General features: G+C 31.9%; 1 protein-coding gene across 1 annotated transcript; it reads left to right on the top strand.

The window, feature by feature from the left end:
• The first annotated feature begins 19,477 nt into the window (after nucleotides 1-19,477).
• Nucleotides 19,478-20,407, top strand: LOC116015856. The gene has a single exon (XM_031256026.1). It carries the CDS (start codon nucleotides 19,478-19,480, stop codon nucleotides 20,405-20,407), a length of 930 nt encoding a protein of 309 aa, XP_031111886.1.
• Nucleotides 20,408-24,288: the final 3,881 nt, after the last annotated feature.

Here is a 24,288-nt window from a genome sequence, read left to right as displayed (position 1 = left end):
TTAGGTAATCTCTTAACGGAAAATCATAAAAGTAAGGTTAAATTAGGTAATCTCTATGAATAATATTAATCTGAATTATCTTAGCCATCTATTTGATTAAATAATTCATTTGAACCATCCATTTGATTACCGCCATTTTTTCTACCCATTTTAGGCCTAACTCTCTTTGGCTCTTATTAGTATAGTAGATATTCATTACATTGTCCATTATCTTATTTTTACAATATCTTGTAATTAAATATCAAAGTTATAGTACAAAATGATGTTATATATTTATTTACCAAGTATTTTATTAATACTATGAAAAAAAATTTTTAAAATAATTTGAAACTAATTATATTAACTACTTGGGGATTGGTTGACAAAGAGAGTACTCAAATAATAACTCAACAAATTTAAGCGGAATCACTCTATTTTACTCTTATTGAATTAAATAAATTAGTAGTTACACCAAAAAATGATACATATGTATTTCTTTAATACCATGAAAAAAAATAAAAAAGAATATATAGTTTGAAACCAGTCATATTAACTACTTAGGGGATTTGTTGACAATGAAAGTACTTAAATAACCCCTAACCCAGCAAATTGAAGCGAGAAACTACCTTTTAATATCTTTGGAATACATAATATTTTAAATTTTCAAATTTTTATTAATTTATTTAATCTTTTTTCTTAAACTAGAGATTTCTTTATCCACAATAACTCATTTAACAATATAATAATGGTTGAACCAAATGAACCCCAAGCAGAACACCTAAAGGAAAGTCCATAACTCCTATATCATAATCCCATTGCATGACGTTGTCATCTATGCTACCAACAATAACCGAATTGCAAATAACACACTACCAACAAAAAGGAAGAGAACAAATAGTAAAGATGAAGACAATGACAATGTTACTCAAAAGAGAATTAAGAACCACTTAGAAAAATTCAAATTAAAAGTAGTATTTATTTAGACTATCATTTTTAGACAAAATATTTAGACTATCGATTTTACAAGGTTGCAAACATTTATTTTAGTAATAATTATACTGAATTTTCTATATTATCTTGGATTCATATACTTTGAGTTATATATTTAAATAAAAAAAAATTGACATTCAATTACCCATGTATAAACTTCTCCTATATAATCTTACATTAATATACTTTCAAATATTTATTTAAATATAAACATTGGACATTAACCCATTCGCGCAATGCGCGTATAAAACTAGTTATAGTAAAATAGTAATTAATAATTATAATATAATAAATCCTGGAGATCTGGAATCAGTTCGATTTGGGAGCTTCTGGAGACGGAGCGTGGTGTTGTCCTGCGAAAGGTTGAAGCGGAATGTCTGTGTGATATGGGAATGAGATGAGTGGATGAGAATAATGATAGGGGTAAAATTATCTTCACAACAATATATTTCTCCCATTCGATTGCTGAATTAGAATTCTTAGGGGGTGTCCTGAATTACAATTCAGCCAATGGAGGGAATTGCAATTCCCTCCAACCAAACAACGTAATTCAGTGAAGAAACGAATTGGGTATGTTTTTCCCATCGAGGATAGTGATCTTGGATATATTGGGTATGACAAAAGGAGTTATTGATCTGAAAAGTTGACTGTTGTTGTAAAATAACGCTTTTAACTGTTGGAAAAATAATAGCAACAGCAACATAGACTGATAACCTTTACAAAAAAGAGAACAAGCAAGGGTGAAAATGAGTCTATGTTGTGTTATAATAACACTACCTTAAAAGCGTTATTTGTCCGGTGACGATGCAATCAAGATTTTCGATAAGCTTTCGACAGGTAACACCAAAATANAAAACTTAACGGAAAATCATAAAAGTAAGGTTAAATTAGGTAATCTCTATGAATAATATTAATCTGAATTATCTTAGCCATCTATTTGATTAAATAATTCATTTGAACCATCCATTTGATTACCGCCATTTTTTCTACCCATTTTAGGCCTAACTCTCTTTGGCTCTTATTAGTATAGTAGATATTCATTACATTGTCCATTATCTTATTTTTACAATATCTTGTAATTAAATATCAAAGTTATAGTACAAAATGATGTTATATATTTATTTACCAAGTATTTTATTAATACTATGAAAAAAAATTTTTAAAATAATTTGAAACTAATTATATTAACTACTTGGGGATTGGTTGACAAAGAGAGTACTCAAATAATAACTCAACAAATTTAAGCGGAATCACTCTATTTTACTCTTATTGAATTAAATAAATTAGTAGTTACACCAAAAAATGATACATATGTATTTCTTTAATACCATGAAAAAAAATAAAAAAGAATATATAGTTTGAAACCAGTCATATTAACTACTTAGGGGATTTGTTGACAATGAAAGTACTTAAATAACCCCTAACCCAGCAAATTGAAGCGAGAAACTACCTTTTAATATCTTTGGAATACATAATATTTTAAATTTTCAAATTTTTATTAATTTATTTAATCTTTTTTCTTAAACTAGAGATTTCTTTATCCACAATAACTCATTTAACAATATAATAATGGTTGAACCAAATGAACCCCAAGCAGAACACCTAAAGGAAAGTCCATAACTCCTATATCATAATCCCATTGCATGACGTTGTCATCTATGCTACCAACAATAACCGAATTGCAAATAACACACTACCAACAAAAAGGAAGAGAACAAATAGTAAAGATGAAGACAATGACAATGTTACTCAAAAGAGAATTAAGAACCACTTAGAAAAATTCAAATTAAAAGTAGTATTTATTTAGACTATCATTTTTAGACAAAATATTTAGACTATCGATTTTACAAGGTTGCAAACATTTATTTTAGTAATAATTATACTGAATTTTCTATATTATCTTGGATTCATATACTTTGAGTTATATATTTAAATAAAAAAAAATTGACATTCAATTACCCATGTATAAACTTCTCCTATATAATCTTACATTAATATACTTTCAAATATTTATTTAAATATAAACATTGGACATTAACCCATTCGCGCAATGCGCGTATAAAACTAGTTATAGTAAAATAGTAATTAATAATTATAATATAATAAATCCTGGAGATCTGGAATCAGTTCGATTTGGGAGCTTCTGGAGACGGAGCGTGGTGTTGTCCTGCGAAAGGTTGAAGCGGAATGTCTGTGTGATATGGGAATGAGATGAGTGGATGAGAATAATGATAGGGGTAAAATTATCTTCACAACAATATATTTCTCCCATTCGATTGCTGAATTAGAATTCTTAGGGGGTGTCCTGAATTACAATTCAGCCAATGGAGGGAATTGCAATTCCCTCCAACCAAACAACGTAATTCAGTGAAGAAACGAATTGGGTATGTTTTTCCCATCGAGGATAGTGATCTTGGATATATTGGGTATGACAAAAGGAGTTATTGATCTGAAAAGTTGACTGTTGTTGTAAAATAACGCTTTTAACTGTTGGAAAAATAATAGCAACAGCAACATAGACTGATAACCTTTACAAAAAAGAGAACAAGCAAGGGTGAAAATGAGTCTATGTTGTGTTATAATAACACTACCTTAAAAGCGTTATTTGTCCGGTGACGATGCAATCAAGATTTTCGATAAGCTTTCGACAGGTAACACCAAAATAACCACGTTGAGCTTGCACCAGCTTAAATGTGGATAAACCTGACTAATGCTCAGACTTAGGGAGGCAAACCAAAGGGACGAAGAAAGTTTATGTTTGTTCTGTTAACAAAGCTAATTAGGTAATTTATAATGACATAGCCTACTCCTTTAGCCACAAAACACTCTACTCCACACACCTTTAATGCATAGTGACCATAAGAAATATCAAAGGAGATTATGAGCCACATATCTTATAACAGAAAGGACACATTGCCTCTAATCACTCATTGTAAGACCTCATAATTTTCCAACAAGTGGGGTCAGACTTTGGGAAAACAATGATATCAGTTTGGAGATTGCAAAATTCACTTGCCCACGGACAAGACCCATCTAGGGATGGCAATGTGCCCCGTCTCCGCCGGGGATCTCCGTCCCCGTTTCTATCAGTTTGGAGATTGCAAAATTCCCTTGCCCACGGACAAGACCCATTTAGTGATGGCAATGTGCCCCGTCTAGTACTGTCAAAGCGGGCCGGCTCGCCTCATTAGGCCCGCCCCACCGTGGGCCTAATGTTTGGCGGGTTTTNTTGGAATACATAATATTTTAAATTTTCAAATTTTTATTAATTTATTTAATCTTTTTTCTTAAACTAGAGATTTCTTTATCCACAATAACTCATTTAACAATATAATAATGGTTGAACCAAATGAACCCCAAGCAGAACACCTAAAGGAAAGTCCATAACTCCTATATCATAATCCCATTGCATGACGTTGTCATCTATGCTACCAACAATAACCGAATTGCAAATAACACACTACCAACAAAAAGGAAGAGAACAAATAGTAAAGATGAAGACAATGACAATGTTACTCAAAAGAGAATTAAGAACCACTTAGAAAAATTCAAATTAAAAGTAGTATTTATTTAGACTATCATTTTTAGACAAAATATTTAGACTATCGATTTTACAAGGTTGCAAACATTTATTTTAGTAATAATTATACTGAATTTTCTATATTATCTTGGATTCATATACTTTGAGTTATATATTTAAATAAAAAAAAATTGACATTCAATTACCCATGTATAAACTTCTCCTATATAATCTTACATTAATATACTTTCAAATATTTATTTAAATATAAACATTGGACATTAACCCATTCGCGCAATGCGCGTATAAAACTAGTTATAGTAAAATAGTAATTAATAATTATAATATAATAAATCCTGGAGATCTGGAATCAGTTCGATTTGGGAGCTTCTGGAGACGGAGCGTGGTGTTGTCCTGCGAAAGGTTGAAGCGGAATGTCTGTGTGATATGGGAATGAGATGAGTGGATGAGAATAATGATAGGGGTAAAATTATCTTCACAACAATATATTTCTCCCATTCGATTGCTGAATTAGAATTCTTAGGGGGTGTCCTGAATTACAATTCAGCCAATGGAGGGAATTGCAATTCCCTCCAACCAAACAACGTAATTCAGTGAAGAAACGAATTGGGTATGTTTTTCCCATCGAGGATAGTGATCTTGGATATATTGGGTATGACAAAAGGAGTTATTGATCTGAAAAGTTGACTGTTGTTGTAAAATAACGCTTTTAACTGTTGGAAAAATAATAGCAACAGCAACATAGACTGATAACCTTTACAAAAAAGAGAACAAGCAAGGGTGAAAATGAGTCTATGTTGTGTTATAATAACACTACCTTAAAAGCGTTATTTGTCCGGTGACGATGCAATCAAGATTTTCGATAAGCTTTCGACAGGTAACACCAAAATAACCACGTTGAGCTTGCACCAGCTTAAATGTGGATAAACCTGACTAATGCTCAGACTTAGGGAGGCAAACCAAAGGGACGAAGAAAGTTTATGTTTGTTCTGTTAACAAAGCTAATTAGGTAATTTATAATGACATAGCCTACTCCTTTAGCCACAAAACACTCTACTCCACACACCTTTAATGCATAGTGACCATAAGAAATATCAAAGGAGATTATGAGCCACATATCTTATAACAGAAAGGACACATTGCCTCTAATCACTCATTGTAAGACCTCATAATTTTCCAACAAGTGGGGTCAGACTTTGGGAAAACAATGATATCAGTTTGGAGATTGCAAAATTCACTTGCCCACGGACAAGACCCATCTAGGGATGGCAATGTGCCCCGTCTCCGCCGGGGATCTCCGTCCCCGTTTCTATCAGTTTGGAGATTGCAAAATTCCCTTGCCCACGGACAAGACCCATTTAGTGATGGCAATGTGCCCCGTCTAGTACTGTCAAAGCGGGCCGGCTCGCCTCATTAGGCCCGCCCCACCGTGGGCCTAATGTTTGGCGGGTTTTTGCGGGCCGGCCCGCATGCTTTTTTTTTTTTTTTTTTTAATTACTTCAAAGTTTAAAAAAAATAAGTAGAATCTAAAAATACTAACATTACATATTTGCAATCCAACTTTATAGCTTAACAAAAATTAATATTAATTCAAAGTTTTAAAAAAATAAGTCTACAAATAATATTTGTTACACAGCAAGGCAGTACGCTGCCTTGCTGTGTAACATTATATATATATTATATANGCTTCGGCCCACTTTGACAGCCTTAGTCCCGTCTCCGTCGGGGATACCCGTTTCCGTTTGAAACAAACAGAGATAGGAGGAGTAAACACTAGACTAGCTCTTGAACACTTCATTGGCGGTTCATGAGCAAAAATATAAAAGAAAGATGGGCTATGTGTATGATATGATTGAAAGAAGAAATATTGAAATTCCAAGTTTACCCTCACATTTAATAGTTGGTGGATAGAAACCCAAACAAAGGACTACCATAAATTGAGCAAAGTCACAAAAGTTAGGGACTAAATTATGTTACAATAGTCAAATAGGACTAAATCGAGAAAATTCACTATAATCAAGGACTATGTTGTGTATTAACTCAAATATTTACAATTATATGACTTTAATGATGATAAAATGGAAATAAAGTAATTAGGAGGATGAGAATTTACACAAATGTGTCTGCACAGGGCTAACTCACTAGTTCAGTAAGCATTATTTGGGGGAAAGGACCCAGATCTGAAACTTGGCAAAAGTAATCTATGGATTATGCCCAAAGTGGGCATGTCCCTTGAAGTTAGGAATTCAACCTTTTGGGGGAAGAATTTACACAAATGTCCTTTGATTTTAGTGTGAGTCACATGATTATAAAAAGAGCTAATTTCACTAGAAATTCCTTGTTTTTGGCGAAAATTTCAAATTTAGGCTTAGACAATATTTTTGTCATTGAAGTTTGATGTATTTATTATGGGAACCAAAATTGGAACATTGCAAAGTTGAGGTTACATTTAATTTGCAAATTTTAATAGGATTGGAGGACCAAACAACTAGTCACAAATAATTAAGTGGTCAACATTAAAGTATGTGTTTTAGTTTATTGAAAAATCTATTCCATTAATTAGTAAAACTATATACATATTTATTGTGTTATACTTTCTTCTCGATACGCTCCTCACATGTGAGCTTAACTCTCTCTTTTTTTCTTTTTCTATTTTTTTCTTTTTTTAAATTTTTTTAAATTTTTTGCTCACTTAATTATTGATGACTTGTTGATTTGGCCCTCACCATCACATAAATGTAAATTTCCTTCTTAATTACTCCGTATATTATATTGTTTCACATCATTGCCAAATTAATTGGTTCCTCAAGCTTGTTAGGATTTTATTTTAGTAAGTTGTCGAGTACTATTTAATTAATTTGACAACAGTAATAATAAAAAAAAATTAAAAAAAAATTAAAAACTAATGATGATATTTGCATTCACGTAATAGCAATAGACCAAATCTACTGACCATTAACAATTGAAGGATAACAATATTTTTCCCTGGCCTCTTTTATAGACTTAACATGTTATATTTTGACAATAAATAATTCATAATATTCTATCTAAACTTCAATTTTTGACATTTATATACATACATACATATACACACACACACACACAAAATCCCCTTATGAATGTTTGGTGTTTAGTCAATTTATGTATGGGTGCCTTTAATTAAAAATAAAAGTTACTTGAAATTGTGAGAGTAGAAAATGATGATCATTTTTTCTTCAAAAAAAGAAAATGATGATCATTATATAAATTTGAATTTTAAATTTAAGGGTTTCTTGTTGTTCTTGACTTAAGATCTGGTAGAGCAGATAAATCAAGCAATGTATGTGTTCCAACTAGTGTATAAGCCTATAAATACTTCTCTAATTAAACAAAGCTTATGAACTTATTTAGACTAATTGACCAGTTAAGTTGTGTCTAGGGCTGATGATGATTGTATAACTTACATGTGAGACAATTCAATTGTTGATACCTAATTAATCATAATTAATAACCCACCAAAACTAAACGAATTATGGAAGCTAATTTTCAAAGTTGAAAGAGCTTCGCTTTCAAACTGCCTAATGGCCACTATGGTGCGTAGTGTTATGGCCACTAAACACTAATACAAAATTCAACTTTTTAAACTCCATATAGAAACAATATAGTTTATTATGACTACTCATACATATATGAAAATGACTTGCATAGTCTTACCTAACTAGAAGAAAACTAAATGGTTGGTAATTAAGCTAGTGATTGAGTTAGACGCGTAAGTTTTAATCTATATTCTATTTAAGGAAATTATATTTTTGATCTCTTAACTATTTTTGAGTTATAAATCATGTTTATTAATTACTTTCAAAAATTTTAAATCTTATTTTTGTTAGGCGTTGGCCGGGTTGACCGAGTTCAACCCCTACTCGATTCGAGACGTGATGTTGTGGCTTGCCATGGATGAATGTGGTTAAATGGTTAATGTTCACTTACTTATCACCAATTGGTTTTAAGTAGGTTAAGTGTGCTTGACTTATAATGTGAATTTTTTTTTTCTCAGACCACGAGGTATCCTTAGCAGGTCTTAACTGTAGGAGGTACCTTTAAACTCGTACCATACTCAGACTAATCCTCGTTCGCACCAGGCCAGTCAATTAAGGGACAAAGTGCTGGCCAAATTGGTAAAGTTTTTCCATACAAGAGGGGTTTCAAACTCCCGACCTCTCTTAAGGGACGAGAGTGCACACGGCCACTCACGCCAATCAAGTTGGTTTAATGTGGAATTTTTTAACTTTTGGAAATTAAAAATCAAGAGTTCCTTTTAATTTCAAAAAAAAAAAAAGAAAAAAAAAAAAAAAGATCAAGAGTTCAAATGAAACTCTTTTGTGTATGAGGTGTTTTCATTAGCTTGAAGTATTGTAATTATATTGTTGTATTATAACAATTATATTTATGTAATATAAGGTATTGCATATATCATGAGTTATATAATATATTTATTGAATCAAAAGATTTTTTTTTAAAAGAAGGCAAAATCACCCGTGAACGTACGGCTTAAGTTTTTCATAAGTATTACACTTTCTCTCATAAGTAATATAATTTTTCTCATAAGTAACTCTTCAACCCCTAATATTATATTTTGATTTAAAAGTATTACATTTTCTTCATAAGTATTACAATTTCTCTCATAAGCTAGCAACAATCAATCAATTTATGATTTATCCCTAGATAGTATTACACCTTTTTCTCACATGTAACTATTCAACTCTTTTAAATATTACATTTTATTTAAAAATATTTCATTTTTCCTCAAAAGTATTACACTTTCCCTTATAAATAACAAACAATTTATTTCTGATTAGTATTACATTTTGATCTTGATATGACCCATCTCCGTGAGATGGTCTCAGAAGAGACTCACCCTAAAAAACAATTCATCGTGTTGCAAGTTAAAAAATAAAAATAATAAAATTATGGGAAAGTTTAAGTTATGTATATAAAACCTAAATATTTAAATTAAAAAAAAAATTACTTGTTTAATGAATTGAAATTTCAAAGATATTTTAAAACTGTGAAGAAAGATACATTGGAATATTGGATTATTAAGAAAGGGAACCAATAATCAAAAATTTTAAGAGAAATACATTAATCTTAGATTAATACTAAGTTTTTTTTTTTCTTTCTGTTGAGCTCATATGATCAAATTGAAATTTGAATACGCTATCCATACAAAAAGTAAGTCTCGAAATACTTTAAAATTGTAAAAAAAAAAAATAGATAAATTGTAGGAAAAATTTTCTTTTGTTTTTATTGAAAAAAAAATGCTTTTTTAGTTCCTCAATTATTCCTTATTATTTGTTTTTGTCTTTAACTTTTTATAGTTGTAATATACTCCCAAACTCTTTTTTTTTTTTTGAGTTCTACTGACTTGATTACAATGTAGTATCTGTTCATAGCTACTTTCTCAACCTACTGAAGCACAAAGAGTCAACAGATGCCTCCACTGAGGCTCGAACCCACTCCCTTCCACATGGGAGTGTACACCGGACCCCCAAACTCCCAAACTCTTTAAAACAATAAACATGTTACACTATTAACCTTTGGAATATCAAAACTATTAAATTCTATTAAAATTTTACTTAGTACAAAGGTATTTTAAATAATTTTTAACTATAATATTTTTTGTCTCAATATTTTATTTGTAATAAAAAAAAACTTGATTTTAACAAGTTGTTAATTCTCTACTTTAATTTGCATATTAAATACCAAAATTGAAAAAGTTTTATATAAAAAATACATATAATAAATTTTAAAGTATCAATTTAATAAGTAAAATTTTAATAGAGTTCAATAGTTTTGTTACTCCTGAGGTTAAAATTGTAACTTTTTATAAGAATTATGAAAGTATACTGTAACGGTAAAAAGTCATGGACTAAAACAATTAATAAGAAATAATTGAGAGAATAAAAAATATTTTTTTCCCATTTATTTTTCATCCTGATTTGTTGAACGACAAACATATATATACAAGTTGTTGATTAGATGACCCCACAAATACATTTCAAAAAACAAACTTCAATAGGCACATCACAATTGCTCTAACCTCACGCATAAGCTAAGCAGTACGTAGGACTTCAATTCTAGCTAGCTAGCGACCACCAAAACCATAATTTTATTTCTTGGTACTTTTTATTATAAACAAATACAATTACATAACACAACTAACGTTGAAGACAATTAAGCTGTTGTTTTCATGGATGGTGTAGGAATCATGGCGATGGATGTTACGTTAATGCCGGCATGGGAATGGGATAAACGTAACCAACAACTAGCTTAGCTTTGGATATGGAACAGTTTTAAATTTCTAAGTCAGTTGTCCAACTCTTAGAGGTACCTACAATTTAGCGATAGAATTAATCGCGGTGTCCAACAGTGAAAATCCTGGGTTACACCTAAAAACAACTAACTTAGCTTCTTCTCTTCATTTTTGTCATACTACCGGCGGTTTTGCTAGCTCTAATTCTAGTTTATTTTATTTGCATCAAAATTTTGATTTTGTAGTTTAATAATAAAGCATATGCTGGGGTAATTTTTCGTTTTGTATAAAAATACTAGGGGGTAATTTTTCGTTTTGTATAAAAATACTAGTAGGATCGTAATGGAGATGTGCCAACTAGTTATGTTTGTTGTCAATTTGCTATTTGTATCCAATCGATGCCCAGAATTAGAAAGTTTTATCAAAATATATAATCTTGTGGCAAACTTTTTTGATGTGATCACCACATACATCGTATGGTGGGTGCACTACTGCCAATTAAGTGACAAATTATTGTTGTGTTACAAATTGCTTTCTTATTCTTCATAGTAATATGTACTATCTTACAAGAGCAATTTTTTAGTTTGCTTTTGATGATAATATGTAATCAAATTAATTGTATCACATAATTGTTTTGAATTTTGATGCTCATGATGGTTGAATATTAATATTTGGTATATATTCATTCTTTTACTTTGAGAGTGTGTTCATGCATAATATTCCGATTTAGATTATGCAATTTGATTTGCTTAAATTTTAAGTTGCAAGAAAAATAATATGATTTTAATATTGTTAGAACTTGCACCTTTTTTTCGAGTCACTTATTATGAAGATGATATTGAAACCTTTTATATTAACTTAAAGTTGAAATTTTCAATATTTGAAAAGTATATAGATATTGAAGTATTATTTTTGTCTATATATATACTTTTGATAGGTTAATATTACTGTAACCCATGTATTAAAATGGTTTGATCTATTAAAATCCCATTGTGATAAGAAATGGGAATAAAATATGTCATAAATCAAGAATTATTCTTCCTCTCTTTTTAGCTTTCAATGGGGCTATTTATGCCTACTTATTGCATATTCAAATACATGGATTTATGGCCCATTTTGCCATAATTTCAATATTAATATTGAAATATCAGTTATGTTAAGAAGGCAATATCTTTAATTTATGATTTTCTTTATTGCATTTTTTCTGTAACATAAATCTAAGATATTTTGGCTATCCTTATCTAACCGGAGAAAGATGACATTGGCAAATTACCAACAGTAGATAAGATCCTGAGATGGCCCTACAATCATTTGACAACCGTCTTACAGAGGCCATATAAGATTTTTTTTCTCCAAGACAATATTTTATAATTATCTAATATTGCCATTGTGTGCATGATTGTATCACTATATGATATTTACTATTGCAATTTGTTTAAGATAATATATGACATACATCCAATTGATGTTTTAGTTTTTAGAGAACATGATTGATAGATGAAAATTATTTTTCAATCAAGTTCAATTCACTCCATACAACATTGTATGTTGAGTACTTTAATTTTTTTCTCTAAATCTCATGAAACCATTTGATATATGCAATGAATATCATATTTTTTAACCAAAGCTCTAAATCTAACTCTTAATAGAGCTTTGTTCGGAAGGCAAGTTAAGCAATTATGGAGGAAATATATCTATTTTGGGGACCTCCAAAATTGAGAACCCACTATGATTATCCACTACATATCACAAACACCTAGTACGTGGTTCAACACCATGCATGCATTTCCCTATCTGCGTTAAACATTTTTTTATGCAACCATTCCTTTCCTTATATCACCACAATGATGTATCATTGCGGGCTATTAATGAGATATCAAAAGGAACATTGATTGCATAACATATTATAAGATCATTTCTCGGCATTAGGGGGAGATTTGAGTCCGAATTTTTATAAAAATGAAAAAGATTTTCAAACTCATGTACTAGTTTTATTGAACCAGAAATTCAAAAATTGAACAAAAATCTGCTAGAAATATCAAGGAGTGACTAAGTCCATAGAAATATTATTGAAATCCCCAAATATGACTAAATTTTCCTACCGATTTCCTTTATGCCGGAAGCATAGGAAATTTATCAATTTAAGAATTTGCAAAAACTAGATCTAGTGTAGAAATTCCATCACTCTTGGAACATAAAATTTTATCTTGAAGATATTCGTTTGGAAGGCGAAAATCCCCAGTAAAATTGTAGGTGCACCAAATAAATAAAATGTTGGGGAAGCGGAACAACCAATTTCAAAATACCCTTGGGAAATGTCATCTATTTGGTTGATACAAAAATACCATGTGTATAAAAATATTTACAAAATAGTTACAGTTGTCGACAACATATTTTGCCTCTATTGCTTATGAATACTTAAAATCTGGATCCATAAATTAAAACAATAGTTTAACGCACGAAGCGTGCTAACTGCTTTAGAAAAGAGCAATTAAGATATACAAATCAAAACTCACTAAAGAAATATATACACCAGAAGGTGTTATGAGAATACAAAGAAATATAAAGATAGTTGAGGGTTTTCGTAGAAACCCAATATTGATCATGACATTATATTTTGCTATTCAAATAAAACTAGTAGTAAATAAATTAGATATGTAATCATATTTTATAAGTTGATTACTTATATCCCTGATGGATTTTCGCAATCACAAAAGAAGTAAAGTTACTAAACTACGATCTTTCCTACATGTCAATAAATTGAGTAGATATGATTTTCTCCCCAAGAAGGAAGGATGAAAATATATTGTTACAATTTATTGTTACCTATAGCCTAATCATATCCTCCAGAAGAGAATGATAAAATATTTGTTTAAAAGATTTGCTCGATTGACAAATTTGTGTTCATTGAAATCCCTACCTACAAAATATCCATAAGATTGATATGCGTAGTTTAATTTCAGGGTGAACAACAAAAATATAATAAGTAATTTCATCAGTCCATATGAGCTCATTAAGAATATAATCAAATCCTAAAGACAATCCTGAAGATTGTGCCATATCTCTTCTCTACAACTTATTGAAACTTTAAAACCATATAGAACTTGAAGATTATTATCTTTAGAGGGAGATGGAGAGTAAATTTACTTCAGACAATCCTGAAGATTGGGTCTTAAGAGGAATATCAGGGTTACTCTTTTGCAATATATAAATATATGCATACCATGTACTCTTTTCCTCACTAGATTCTTTTCCACAGGGTTTTTCTAGTGTGGTTTTTAACGAGACATTAGTATGAGTGTATGACATAATAACATTAATAAGGGGGAGGCATTGCAAATAAATACTTAAATAGACCAACCCCAACATTCTGAAGATTATGCCCTAAAGGTTTTTTGTTGTACTCTTTTTTCCTTAACTAAGTTTTTTTCACAGAATTTTCTTAAGTTAATGTTTTTAATGAGACAACCAGTACTATATATGATTTCATAAATATCATGTACTCTTTTCTTCAACTAGGTTTTTCCCGCGTGGTTTTCCTAGTGAAGTTTTTAACGAGGCATGAATATATTTTATATGATACCTTGCACTCTTTTATTGTATACGTTTTTCCCACAGGGTTTTTCTAGCAAGTTTTTTTTTTTTTAACGAGACAAGAGTGTGGCCAAATAATGTCCAAATGGGAGTGTTATAAAGCAGAATTGATGGTGAACATTATTACATTATTTGTAACATATGTAACCAATGTAACCGATGCATTTATTAATTCATTATGTATATCATTATACCCATTGTATTATATATATGTCTCTACTCTTGGATCATTTGAAGGAGATGAATATAATAACAAATAATGATTCTCTTGCTTTATCTTTATCTTTCTCTCTGCAAATTTCCTAATCATGTTTGAGCTAATGAGTTTATTATAACAAAATATAATTTTTTGAAGCTTAGGAGTTTAATTTGTGCTTAGTCTAAGTGTTGGCAAAATTATGACTTTCTTACCTAGACGCTTGTTGATTTTGAGTGGATTTCTCTTAAGCTTGAGACATATTCCTAGTGATTTTGTATATATTAGTTTTTGGATTAACAAATTGACGATTAAAAAAAAAAAAGAATCAATGTTAAATTTTTCTATGTAGCCATTTTAAATGTTATCTTAATTCGATTTATCTTGATTCTAAACCACCAATTCACAAAATCAAGAAATTGCCATATTGTGGTCGGACATTGGATAGAACCCTAACAACTGCAATGTGAAAGTTTTTTTGTGAATACTAGGCACTGATCCTCCCACTTAATGGGTTGTCACTATTTTGTTGGGTTGGACTATGGACGAAAATTTTTTACTTTTTTGTGGACAAGAAATGACCCATTGTTTTGAAACTATAGACATTTTCATGCATTTATTCTAAGATTTTTCAAATTTTATTTATTTATTTTTGAAAATTGAATTTCTAAAATTTCATCGGCCTTGATTTGCACTCTTAAAAAGATTCTTAATTTGCCAAAATTCAAACCAACTAGTAGTACTTTGCAAAAGCACAAACCTTTAAATTCAGCATTGTTAACCGCACTTTCAGCCCAAGCTTTTGAAAATATAAATTTGTAGTTGCCTATTGGGCTAGTTTATTGAACTCATAACCTTTGACCCAAAAGGCCGAAACGGGCAAATTATGCTATGGGCCCGGCTCCACCTTACAAGGTGAACCTGAGTTTATGTTCACAAATTTAGAATTTTATATTCACAATTTTAAAACTCCATATTCACAATTTTAAATCTCAATATACAAAATTACATTATTCAATATTCACAACTTTTGAACTCTATTCACAATTTTATTATATAGATTCAAAAATTGTGTTATACTATTGAACATAGGGTTTTGATACTATTGAACATAGAGTTATGAAATTGTGAACATAGAATTATGAAATTGTGAACATAGAGTTATAAACTTGTGAACATAGAGTTATGAAATTGTGAACGTAAAGCTATGAAATTGTAAACATGAAATTATGAAATTGTGAACATGAAATTATGAAATTCTGAACATGAAGTTATAAATTTAAAGTGAACAACTATGATGTAGTCCAAAAAATATTACGGGGTAGTTTCCCGCTTCAATTTATTGAGTTATTTGAATGCTTTCTTTGTCAAAAAATCCCCCCCAAGTAGTTAATATGGTTGGCTTCAAATTATTTTTAAATTTTTTTCTATGTTATTAATAGAATACTTGGTAAATAAATATATAACATTATTTTGTATTATAATTAACTTTGATACATAGTATTTTATTACAACATAGTATAAAAAGAAGACAATAAATAATGTAGTGAATATAATTGATTAATAAATTTGAAGGTAAAGAATCTTTGCATGGTAGAAAATAAAGGTAATATAACTAATAAAATTATATCTCTTTTTTAATTTTTTGATAATGAATAATTTTTATTATAGATAATAGAGACAATATAACTAATGAAATTATATATTTTTTAAATTTTTTTGATAATTAATTTTTAAATGCATATGTATTTTTTTTAAGTTGTTGACATAGGAATTTTGATAATTTTGATTATTTTCAATATTAGTATACTTAAATAGGTTCGAGCCTCAGTGGAGGCAATACTTACTCTTGTGCTTCAATAGGTTGAGAAAGTAGTTATGAACAGATACTGCATTGTAATAGAGTTAATAGTATTCAAAAAAAATAATATATATATATATATATATATATATATATATATATATATATATATATATATATATATATTAAATGCCAAAGACTTTATGGTCAAATTGTATAGTTGTGGTCCTCCTAAGTGAGAGGTCACAAGTTCAATCCCTAGTAGGGGTGTTGGCTTTTGGCTTTCATATAGTATATAACTCTGATTAGGATGAGGTCTTTTGGCTTTCATAGTATACAACTCGCCATCAGAAGCTTTATAATGTTTTTCTTCCCGTTAGAACCCTAACTTGTAGATTATTATTATTATTATTATTATTATTATGTGTAAAATGTTTTGCAATAAAAATAAAGTAGAGTTGATCAAAATAAAGATAGTTTAGTTTTGAAGGGTGTCTAGCCATTGAGTGTAAGGGGAGGAGTGGGGTTTAGCGCTACTTTGGAAAAGGGGAGGTTAAGGGTTTCTCGAGGAATCATATTGGTGTAAAGTTGAGCTTAGATGTAGAGGGCCCTTGGTGGGGAGTCATTGAGCTTATGGCCGCTTGAAGAGGGAATGTCATTGAGATGCATGGAATCTTTTGAGGTACCTTTCTATCTTAAACTCTTTACCATGAGTTCTGGAGATTTTAATGATATGTTGAGTGAATATGAGAAGATGGGGAGGGTACCGCATCCTATGGAGCTTAGGGGATTTAGGAAAGAGGTGTATGAGAGCGCGATGGTGGACTTTGTCTTTGAAGGTCACCAATGTACATTGCCTTGGCTAGAAGAAAAGCTTAATAGAATTCTCGTGTAATGAAGAGTGGATAGAAATCTTTGGATAGGTTAACCCTTATTCAGTGGAACGGTCTTCAACTTATCACATGCCTTTATTTTCACCTGAAAAGTTGAAAAGTTGTTAAGACCTGTAAATGTCCAATTGATACATGATTAAATGTTATAAATGTTCAAATGTTCAATTGGTGCATGTTAGTTTATTGGCCAAATTATTTGACACACATTAGGATAAGTTTAAAGTTTTTTAAAGTAATTTCTAAACTGCCTGGACCTGCTTCTGGAGCTGCCTCAGGACCTGGTACAGATCTTCATCAGAATTATTCGTTGCTTGTGCGANATATATATATATATATATATATATATATATATATATATATATATATATATATATATATATTAAATGCCAAAGACTTTATGGTCAAATTGTATAGTTGTGGTCCTCCTAAGTGAGAGGTCACAAGTTCAATCCCTAGTAGGGGTGTTGGCTTTTGGCTTTCATATAGTATATAACTCTGATTAGGATGAGGTCTTTTGGCTTTCATAGTATACAACTCGCCATCAGAAGCTTTATAATGTTTTTCTTCCCGTTAGAACCCTAACTTGTAGATTATTATTATTATTATTATTATTATTATGTGTAAAATGTTTTGCAATAAAAATAAAGTAGAGTTGATCAAAATAAAGATAGTTTAGTTTTGAAGGGTGTCTAGCCATTGAGTGTAAGGGGAGGAGTGGGGTTTAGCGCTACTTTGGAAAAGGGGAGGTTAAGGGTTTCTCGAGGAATCATATTGGTGTAAAGTTGAGCTTAGATGTAGAGGGCCCTTGGTGGGGAGTCATTGAGCTTATGGCCGCTTGAAGAGGGAATGTCATTGAGATGCATGGAATCTTTTGAGGTACCTTTCTATCTTAAACTCTTTACCATGAGTTCTGGAGATTTTAATGATATGTTGAGTGAATATGAGAAGATGGGGAGGGTACCGCATCCTATGGAGCTTAGGGGATTTAGGAAAGAGGTGTATGAGAGCGCGATGGTGGACTTTGTCTTTGAAGGTCACCAATGTACATTGCCTTGGCTAGAAGAAAAGCTTAATAGAATTCTCGTGTAATGAAGAGTGGATAGAAATCTTTGGATAGGTTAACCCTTATTCAGTGGAACGGTCTTCAACTTATCACATGCCTTTATTTTCACCTGAAAAGTTGAAAAGTTGTTAAGACCTGTAAATGTCCAATTGATACATGATTAAATGTTATAAATGTTCAAATGTTCAATTGGTGCATGTTAGTTTATTGGCCAAATTATTTGACACACATTAGGATAAGTTTAAAGTTTTTTAAAGTAATTTCTAAACTGCCTGGACCTGCTTCTGGAGCTGCCTCAGGACCTGGTACAGATCTTCATCAGAATTATTCGTTGCTTGTGCGATTATTATGGGGAAGATTTAATTATATGGTGATGAGCTTTTGTTGGGAAACTAACCTTTGGAAAATAGCAGCCAGAAGTTCAAATTGGGTATTGTGTATAAAAGGAGGAATTATTATTCATTTGATCTTCACAAATTACGAAGGAATTATGAGAGTGATTTGATCAAATCTACTAGCTATATTATTTTATTACATCTCAATTTAAGAAGGAATCATATTATGGCTATCTCGTTTGTTCTACAACATTAAAGTTGAAGGTTGCGAATACTGGTCAGATTATTCATGAAGCTTATGAAGACTTGGTGATCGGCTTGCACGAATTCATCCAAGCTTATGAAGACTTGGTGATCGGCTTGCACGAATTCATCCACAAGCGTAGTTTTGAAGAAATAATTTTGTACTCAACGTAGTCCATTGTTGAATGATGTTGGTATCTTTATTTCTTGTAACTCTTTGTTTTTCTTAGTGGATTGGGTTTTCGTGAGTGGCCCTGCAGATGTAGGAGTATTGCTCCGAACTGCGTTAACAATCCTGGTTGTCGTAGTTTCAGGTTTATTTATTCTTTTGCTTAAGTTTTAATTTGATTAAAATTAAGTAGACATCTTTAAGTTTGTGAATTCAAGACTCACGATCTTTTTCATTTGGTATCAGAGCACGGGGACTTAAATTTTTAGTCTAACCGATCTGGCTTCAAAATCGTGCTTCTTGAACTTACGAGTTCATCTTGTGTTTTTGTTTTCTTTGTTTTGGTTCTGTCTTTGTATTTCACCGTGTGTTAAGTACTTCAGGATGGACAAGCTCGGGTCTCCTCTAGAACTCACCGGAGAAAATTATGCCTACTGGAAAGCCCGCACCCAAATGCATCTTAGGGCTCAAGGTGTTTGGAAGACAGTGTTGTCCGGATGGGATCATCCTACCAAAGCTGGTGAAAAAGAAGGAGATCCACCAGTGATAAAACCTGAAGTTGAATGGACTATGGCAGAAACAACTACCGCAAGCTATAATGCAAAAGCTCTTGATATATTTTTTTCTTTAATTCACGAAAGCCAATTTAATTTGATTACAGGTTGTGCCACCGCCAAAGAAGCTTGGGAAATCTTAGAAACAACGTACGAAGGCACTACCTCTGTCAAACAATCCAAACTTCAGCTGGTTCAAAGTGACTTCGAAGACTTGCGAATGAATGAAGATGAAAATATTGTAAGCTTCAATGAAAGAGTTCAAGAGATAGCCAGTCGTGCAGTCACTCTAGGCGAACCATTTTCAGAACAGAAGTTAATCAAAAAGGTGTTACGTTCGCTTCCGCCTCGGTTCAGAATGAAGGTAACTGCCATACAGGAACACTCCGGGTGGGAAAAACAAACCTTGGCTGAGCTAATGGGTAATATCAGAACCTATGAAATGGAAATACTGACTGACCATTCTAGAAAACAAAAGAATGTTGCTTTTACAGTTGACGAACAGGTACCTGAAACAGATCTAGACGATATTGAGGATGATGATCCAGTAGTTTTATTAACCAAACATTTCAATAAGATCTTGAAACAGGTCAAACAGAAGAAAAGCTTCCGCGGCAACAACTCTCAAAACTTCGAAGGATCAAATACATCAAAACCCAATTCCACGTCCAATGGATCAAATTACAAACCATCTGCAACACGTACAACCCAATCTAGAGAAAAAAACAGGTGGCAAGGGCATTCGGTGCTACGAGTGTGAAGGTTTTGGACATGTTCAGGCTGAGTGTGCCACTTACCTACGAAGAAAAAAATCAATGGCAGCTCTAACATGGAGTGACGATGAAGCTGATCCAGAAGATATAACCGGAAACTTTGTAGCGTTCACAGCCAAGATTGAAGCTGATCCAGAAGTTGAAGATGAAGATATAGCTGATTCAGAAGGCTGTGACTACAACTCTACAGAAGATCTTGATATTCCTCCTTTTTCTTATGAAGTAGAGTATAAAAAATTATATCCCAAGTGGGAATGTTTGCTTAAAGCTAATCGTTCTTTGTGTAGTCAGGTAGGGATATTAGAAAACGCCAACAAAGTGTACAAAAATCAAATATCTGAAAGAGATCTCTTACTCGAAGCTGCTTCTGCACAAGAAGCTAATAAGCTGAAACAGGAAGTGGTCAAACTAACGCAGGAACTGACTACACTCAAGAAACAGATCCAGATGATGGATACTACATCAACCCTTGATGAAATTCTGGACACAGGCCGGCAATCAACTACAAAGTTTGGTCTCGGTTTCACAGGGGACAAACACAATGGTAAAACTATATTTGTCAAAGCAACTGGACCAGGTCCAGAAGATATTCCAGAAACCAGTATAGCAAGGCAAATGAGTTCAGCGAGGCACCGTCATGATATGGTAATGAAATATAAACGTGCCTATAAACCTTATAACCCTGTTTGTCATTATTGCAGGATTGGAGGACACACCAGACCAGAGTGTTACTACTTTTACAAGGATCAAAGAGCCGAGAAATACACTCACAAGCGCATTGCACCATTTGTAAAACAAGTTTGGGTCAGGAAAGCAGATTTTATATCTTAGTTTATACCACATGCAGCAAAAGGAAAAAATGGTTCTTGGGAACTAGTGGAAGATGAAGAGATTGGATTGGAAAATCTACATTGAAAAATCATCGTCGAAATAAAACCAGGTATTTTATAATTCAATAAGCTATTTTTTGCCTAATAAGAGTTGCTCTCTTTTCCAGATCAAGAACTTTGTTCAGATGTGGAAACTCTAAGTTTTTTCGGACTCAGTGCATTATGAAAAGCTGAAAGGAAAACCTCTTCGGGAGTGTTGGTACCTTCTTATTCTTATTCTTTTGTTGGTATTGCCTTAATACCTGTGTCTTGGAATCCCATGGTTTTACTATCTATTTATGCTTTCGTTATGTTTTTTTAATGTGCATAAGTTGAATTTTCTTTATGTGCGTATCTCCATTATTTATTGTTTTATTCTCTGGACCTATGTCTACTTTATCTGTTTCTGAACGTGTTTTGCTTGATATGCTTGTATCTGTGCCAGAGTTGATCTATGTGTTTTTCTTAATTGATATCCAATCTGATTTTGCTATTCTTGTTATGTGTTTTGTGACTTTGTGTTATCAATTTGGTCCGGTCATGACCGTATGTGACTTTGTGCGTGTGCTTTCTGTGCTATCCGTTATGAATCTGGGCCTAAATTTGCTTTATTTGAATGTGTTTATTGTTTTATGCACTTTGTTTGACTCTTTTGACAATATCTGCAATTGTGGCTATAAGTGCTTTTTTGCTGTTTTGTTTTCTAGGTCTGGGTTTCTCGTCTCTATTTTACTTTTGCAGGTTTCTGTTACAGTTTCAAGGAAACTAGCACTAAAATTTGTCTTATTATGATGATGACACCGTCACGAAGTACAAATTAAGGGGGGGCTGCTTATTTGGATTATCTTATTCGGACTATCATTTGCATTATTACATTATTTGGATTATCATATTATTTTTGGATCCTCATATCTTTTGGATTATTATCTTATATGGATTATCTTACTAATTGATGGTGATTTTGCTGATGGATGGGAATGGTTAATCTATATGGAGATTATTATGATACGAAATGGGATTCCTTATACAGATCTTATGAGCACTCCATCAGCCCATGCCTCATGACACTGATGATCAACTTTGTCAATCTATTTGACAAAAAGGGGGAGTAATAAATCTGAGGGGGAGCCAGCCGCTTTTGAAATCTGTTGTAATCGGTTTATTTATGGAAGCCTATCTGAAGATATCATTGTCTGGTTTTGACTCCGAAGATGTTACTGGTTCTGGTGCTTCAGATTATTCTCTCTACTCCTTTGGCACTTAATTTGACCTCAAGGGGGAGATATTTAGTTGAGGGGGAGCACTCATATGGTATTCTCTTTTTGGTATTTTCTTATGGTATTCTCCTTTTGGTATTTTTTGATTATGGCCTCATTATGGTATTTTTATGCTTTATTATTTTTATGCCACTCTTGATCAGTACTTTATGTCTTTCAAGTTGGAGCTATTCTTGATGTTTTTGAAACAAGCTCTTAAACAGTAGTTGATGAGTTTTTGAAAGTATATCTTATATGATGGTTTTGTTTGAGATATCGTGGCAATCTCTGACCAGTGCATTATAGTCTGATTGGATGTCTTTGAAGCTTCTCTATGGAAAGTCCAGACAGTTTAAATAGTTTCTTTCATTGTAATTCTTGTTTATGATGTCAAATAATTGCCAAAGGGGGAGTTTGTAAATGTCCAATTGATACATGATTAAATGTTATAAATGTTCAAATGTTCAATTGGTACATGTTAGTTTATTGGCCAAATTATTTGACACACATTAGGATAAGTTTAAAGTTTTTTAAAGTAATTTCTAAACTGCCTGGACCTGCTTCTGGAGCTGCCTCAGGACCTGGTACAGATCTTCATCAGAATTATTCGTTGCTTGTGCGATTATTATGGGGAAGATTTAATTATATGGTGATGAGCTTTTGTTGGGAAACTAACCTTTGGAAAATAGCAGCCAGAAGTTCAAATTGGGTATTGTGTATAAAAGGAGGAATTATTATTCATTTGATCTTCACAAATTACGAAGGAATTATGAGAGTGATTTGATCAAATCTACTAGCTATATTATTTTATTACATCTCAATTTAAGAAGGAATCATATTATGGCTATCTCGTTTGTTCTACAACATTAAAGTTGAAGGTTGCGAATACTGGTCAGATTATTCATGAAGCTTATGAAGACTTGGTGATCGGCTTGCACGAATTCATCCACAAGCGTAGTTTTGAAGAAATAATTTTGTACTCAACGTAGTCCATTGTTGAATGGTGTTGGTATCTTTATTTCTTGTAACTCTTTGTTTTTCTTAGTGGATTGGGTTTTCGTGAGTGGCCCCGCAGATGTAGGAGTATTGCTCCAAACTGCGTTAACAATCCTGGTTGTCGTAGTTTCAGGTTTATTTATTCTTTTGCTTAAGTTTTAATTTGATTAAAATTAAGTAGACATCTTTAAGTTTGTGAATTCAAGACTCACAATCTTTTTCAAGACCTATAAATAAAGAGGAGGGCGAAAAGAACAGTTAATAACGTGTACGGTGTACCCAAATAAGTCTCTCGATTCGGATAGCATGAGCCCGAGCTTTTATTTGAATTATTGGGACATAGTGAGGGTGGATGTTGTGATACTGTGTAGGTATTTTTTATTTTATTTTATTTCATTTTTGCATAAGGAAGATTGCTGAGTGGATTAAATTGCACAAATATTGTGATAATACCAAAAATGACAAGCTAGAAACCATGAAAGATTTGTGTCGCATTTCATTATGCAATGTTCTTTATTAAGTCATTGCAAAGGTGCTAGCAAAGTAGCAAACCGATTGGAAATGTTGTTAATGGGTATCATCTCGCAAATGTAGAGCAAATTTATGTCTTGTCGTTATATTATTGATAATATAATAGTGGCATATGAGAATATCACTATTCAAATAGAAAGAAACAAGGGAAGGGGGGCTGTAAGGGTATATTACCGTAGACCAAATATGTACAAATTGTAATAAAATAAATAATTA

Source organism: Ipomoea triloba, chromosome 4 (genome assembly GCF_003576645.1).
Source record: "Ipomoea triloba cultivar NCNSP0323 chromosome 4, ASM357664v1".
In the NCBI taxonomy this organism is placed as follows: domain Eukaryota; kingdom Viridiplantae; phylum Streptophyta; class Magnoliopsida; order Solanales; family Convolvulaceae; genus Ipomoea; species Ipomoea triloba.
The sequence above is the reverse complement of the archived record's forward strand: the minus strand, read 5'-3'. Positions and strand labels throughout refer to the sequence as shown.

What these genes read in the sequence shown, in the direction of transcription:
- LOC116015856 (XM_031256026.1), top strand. Translation starts at nt 19,478, where the DNA reads ATGGACAAGCTCGGGTCTCCTCTAGAACTCACCGGAGAAAATTATGCC.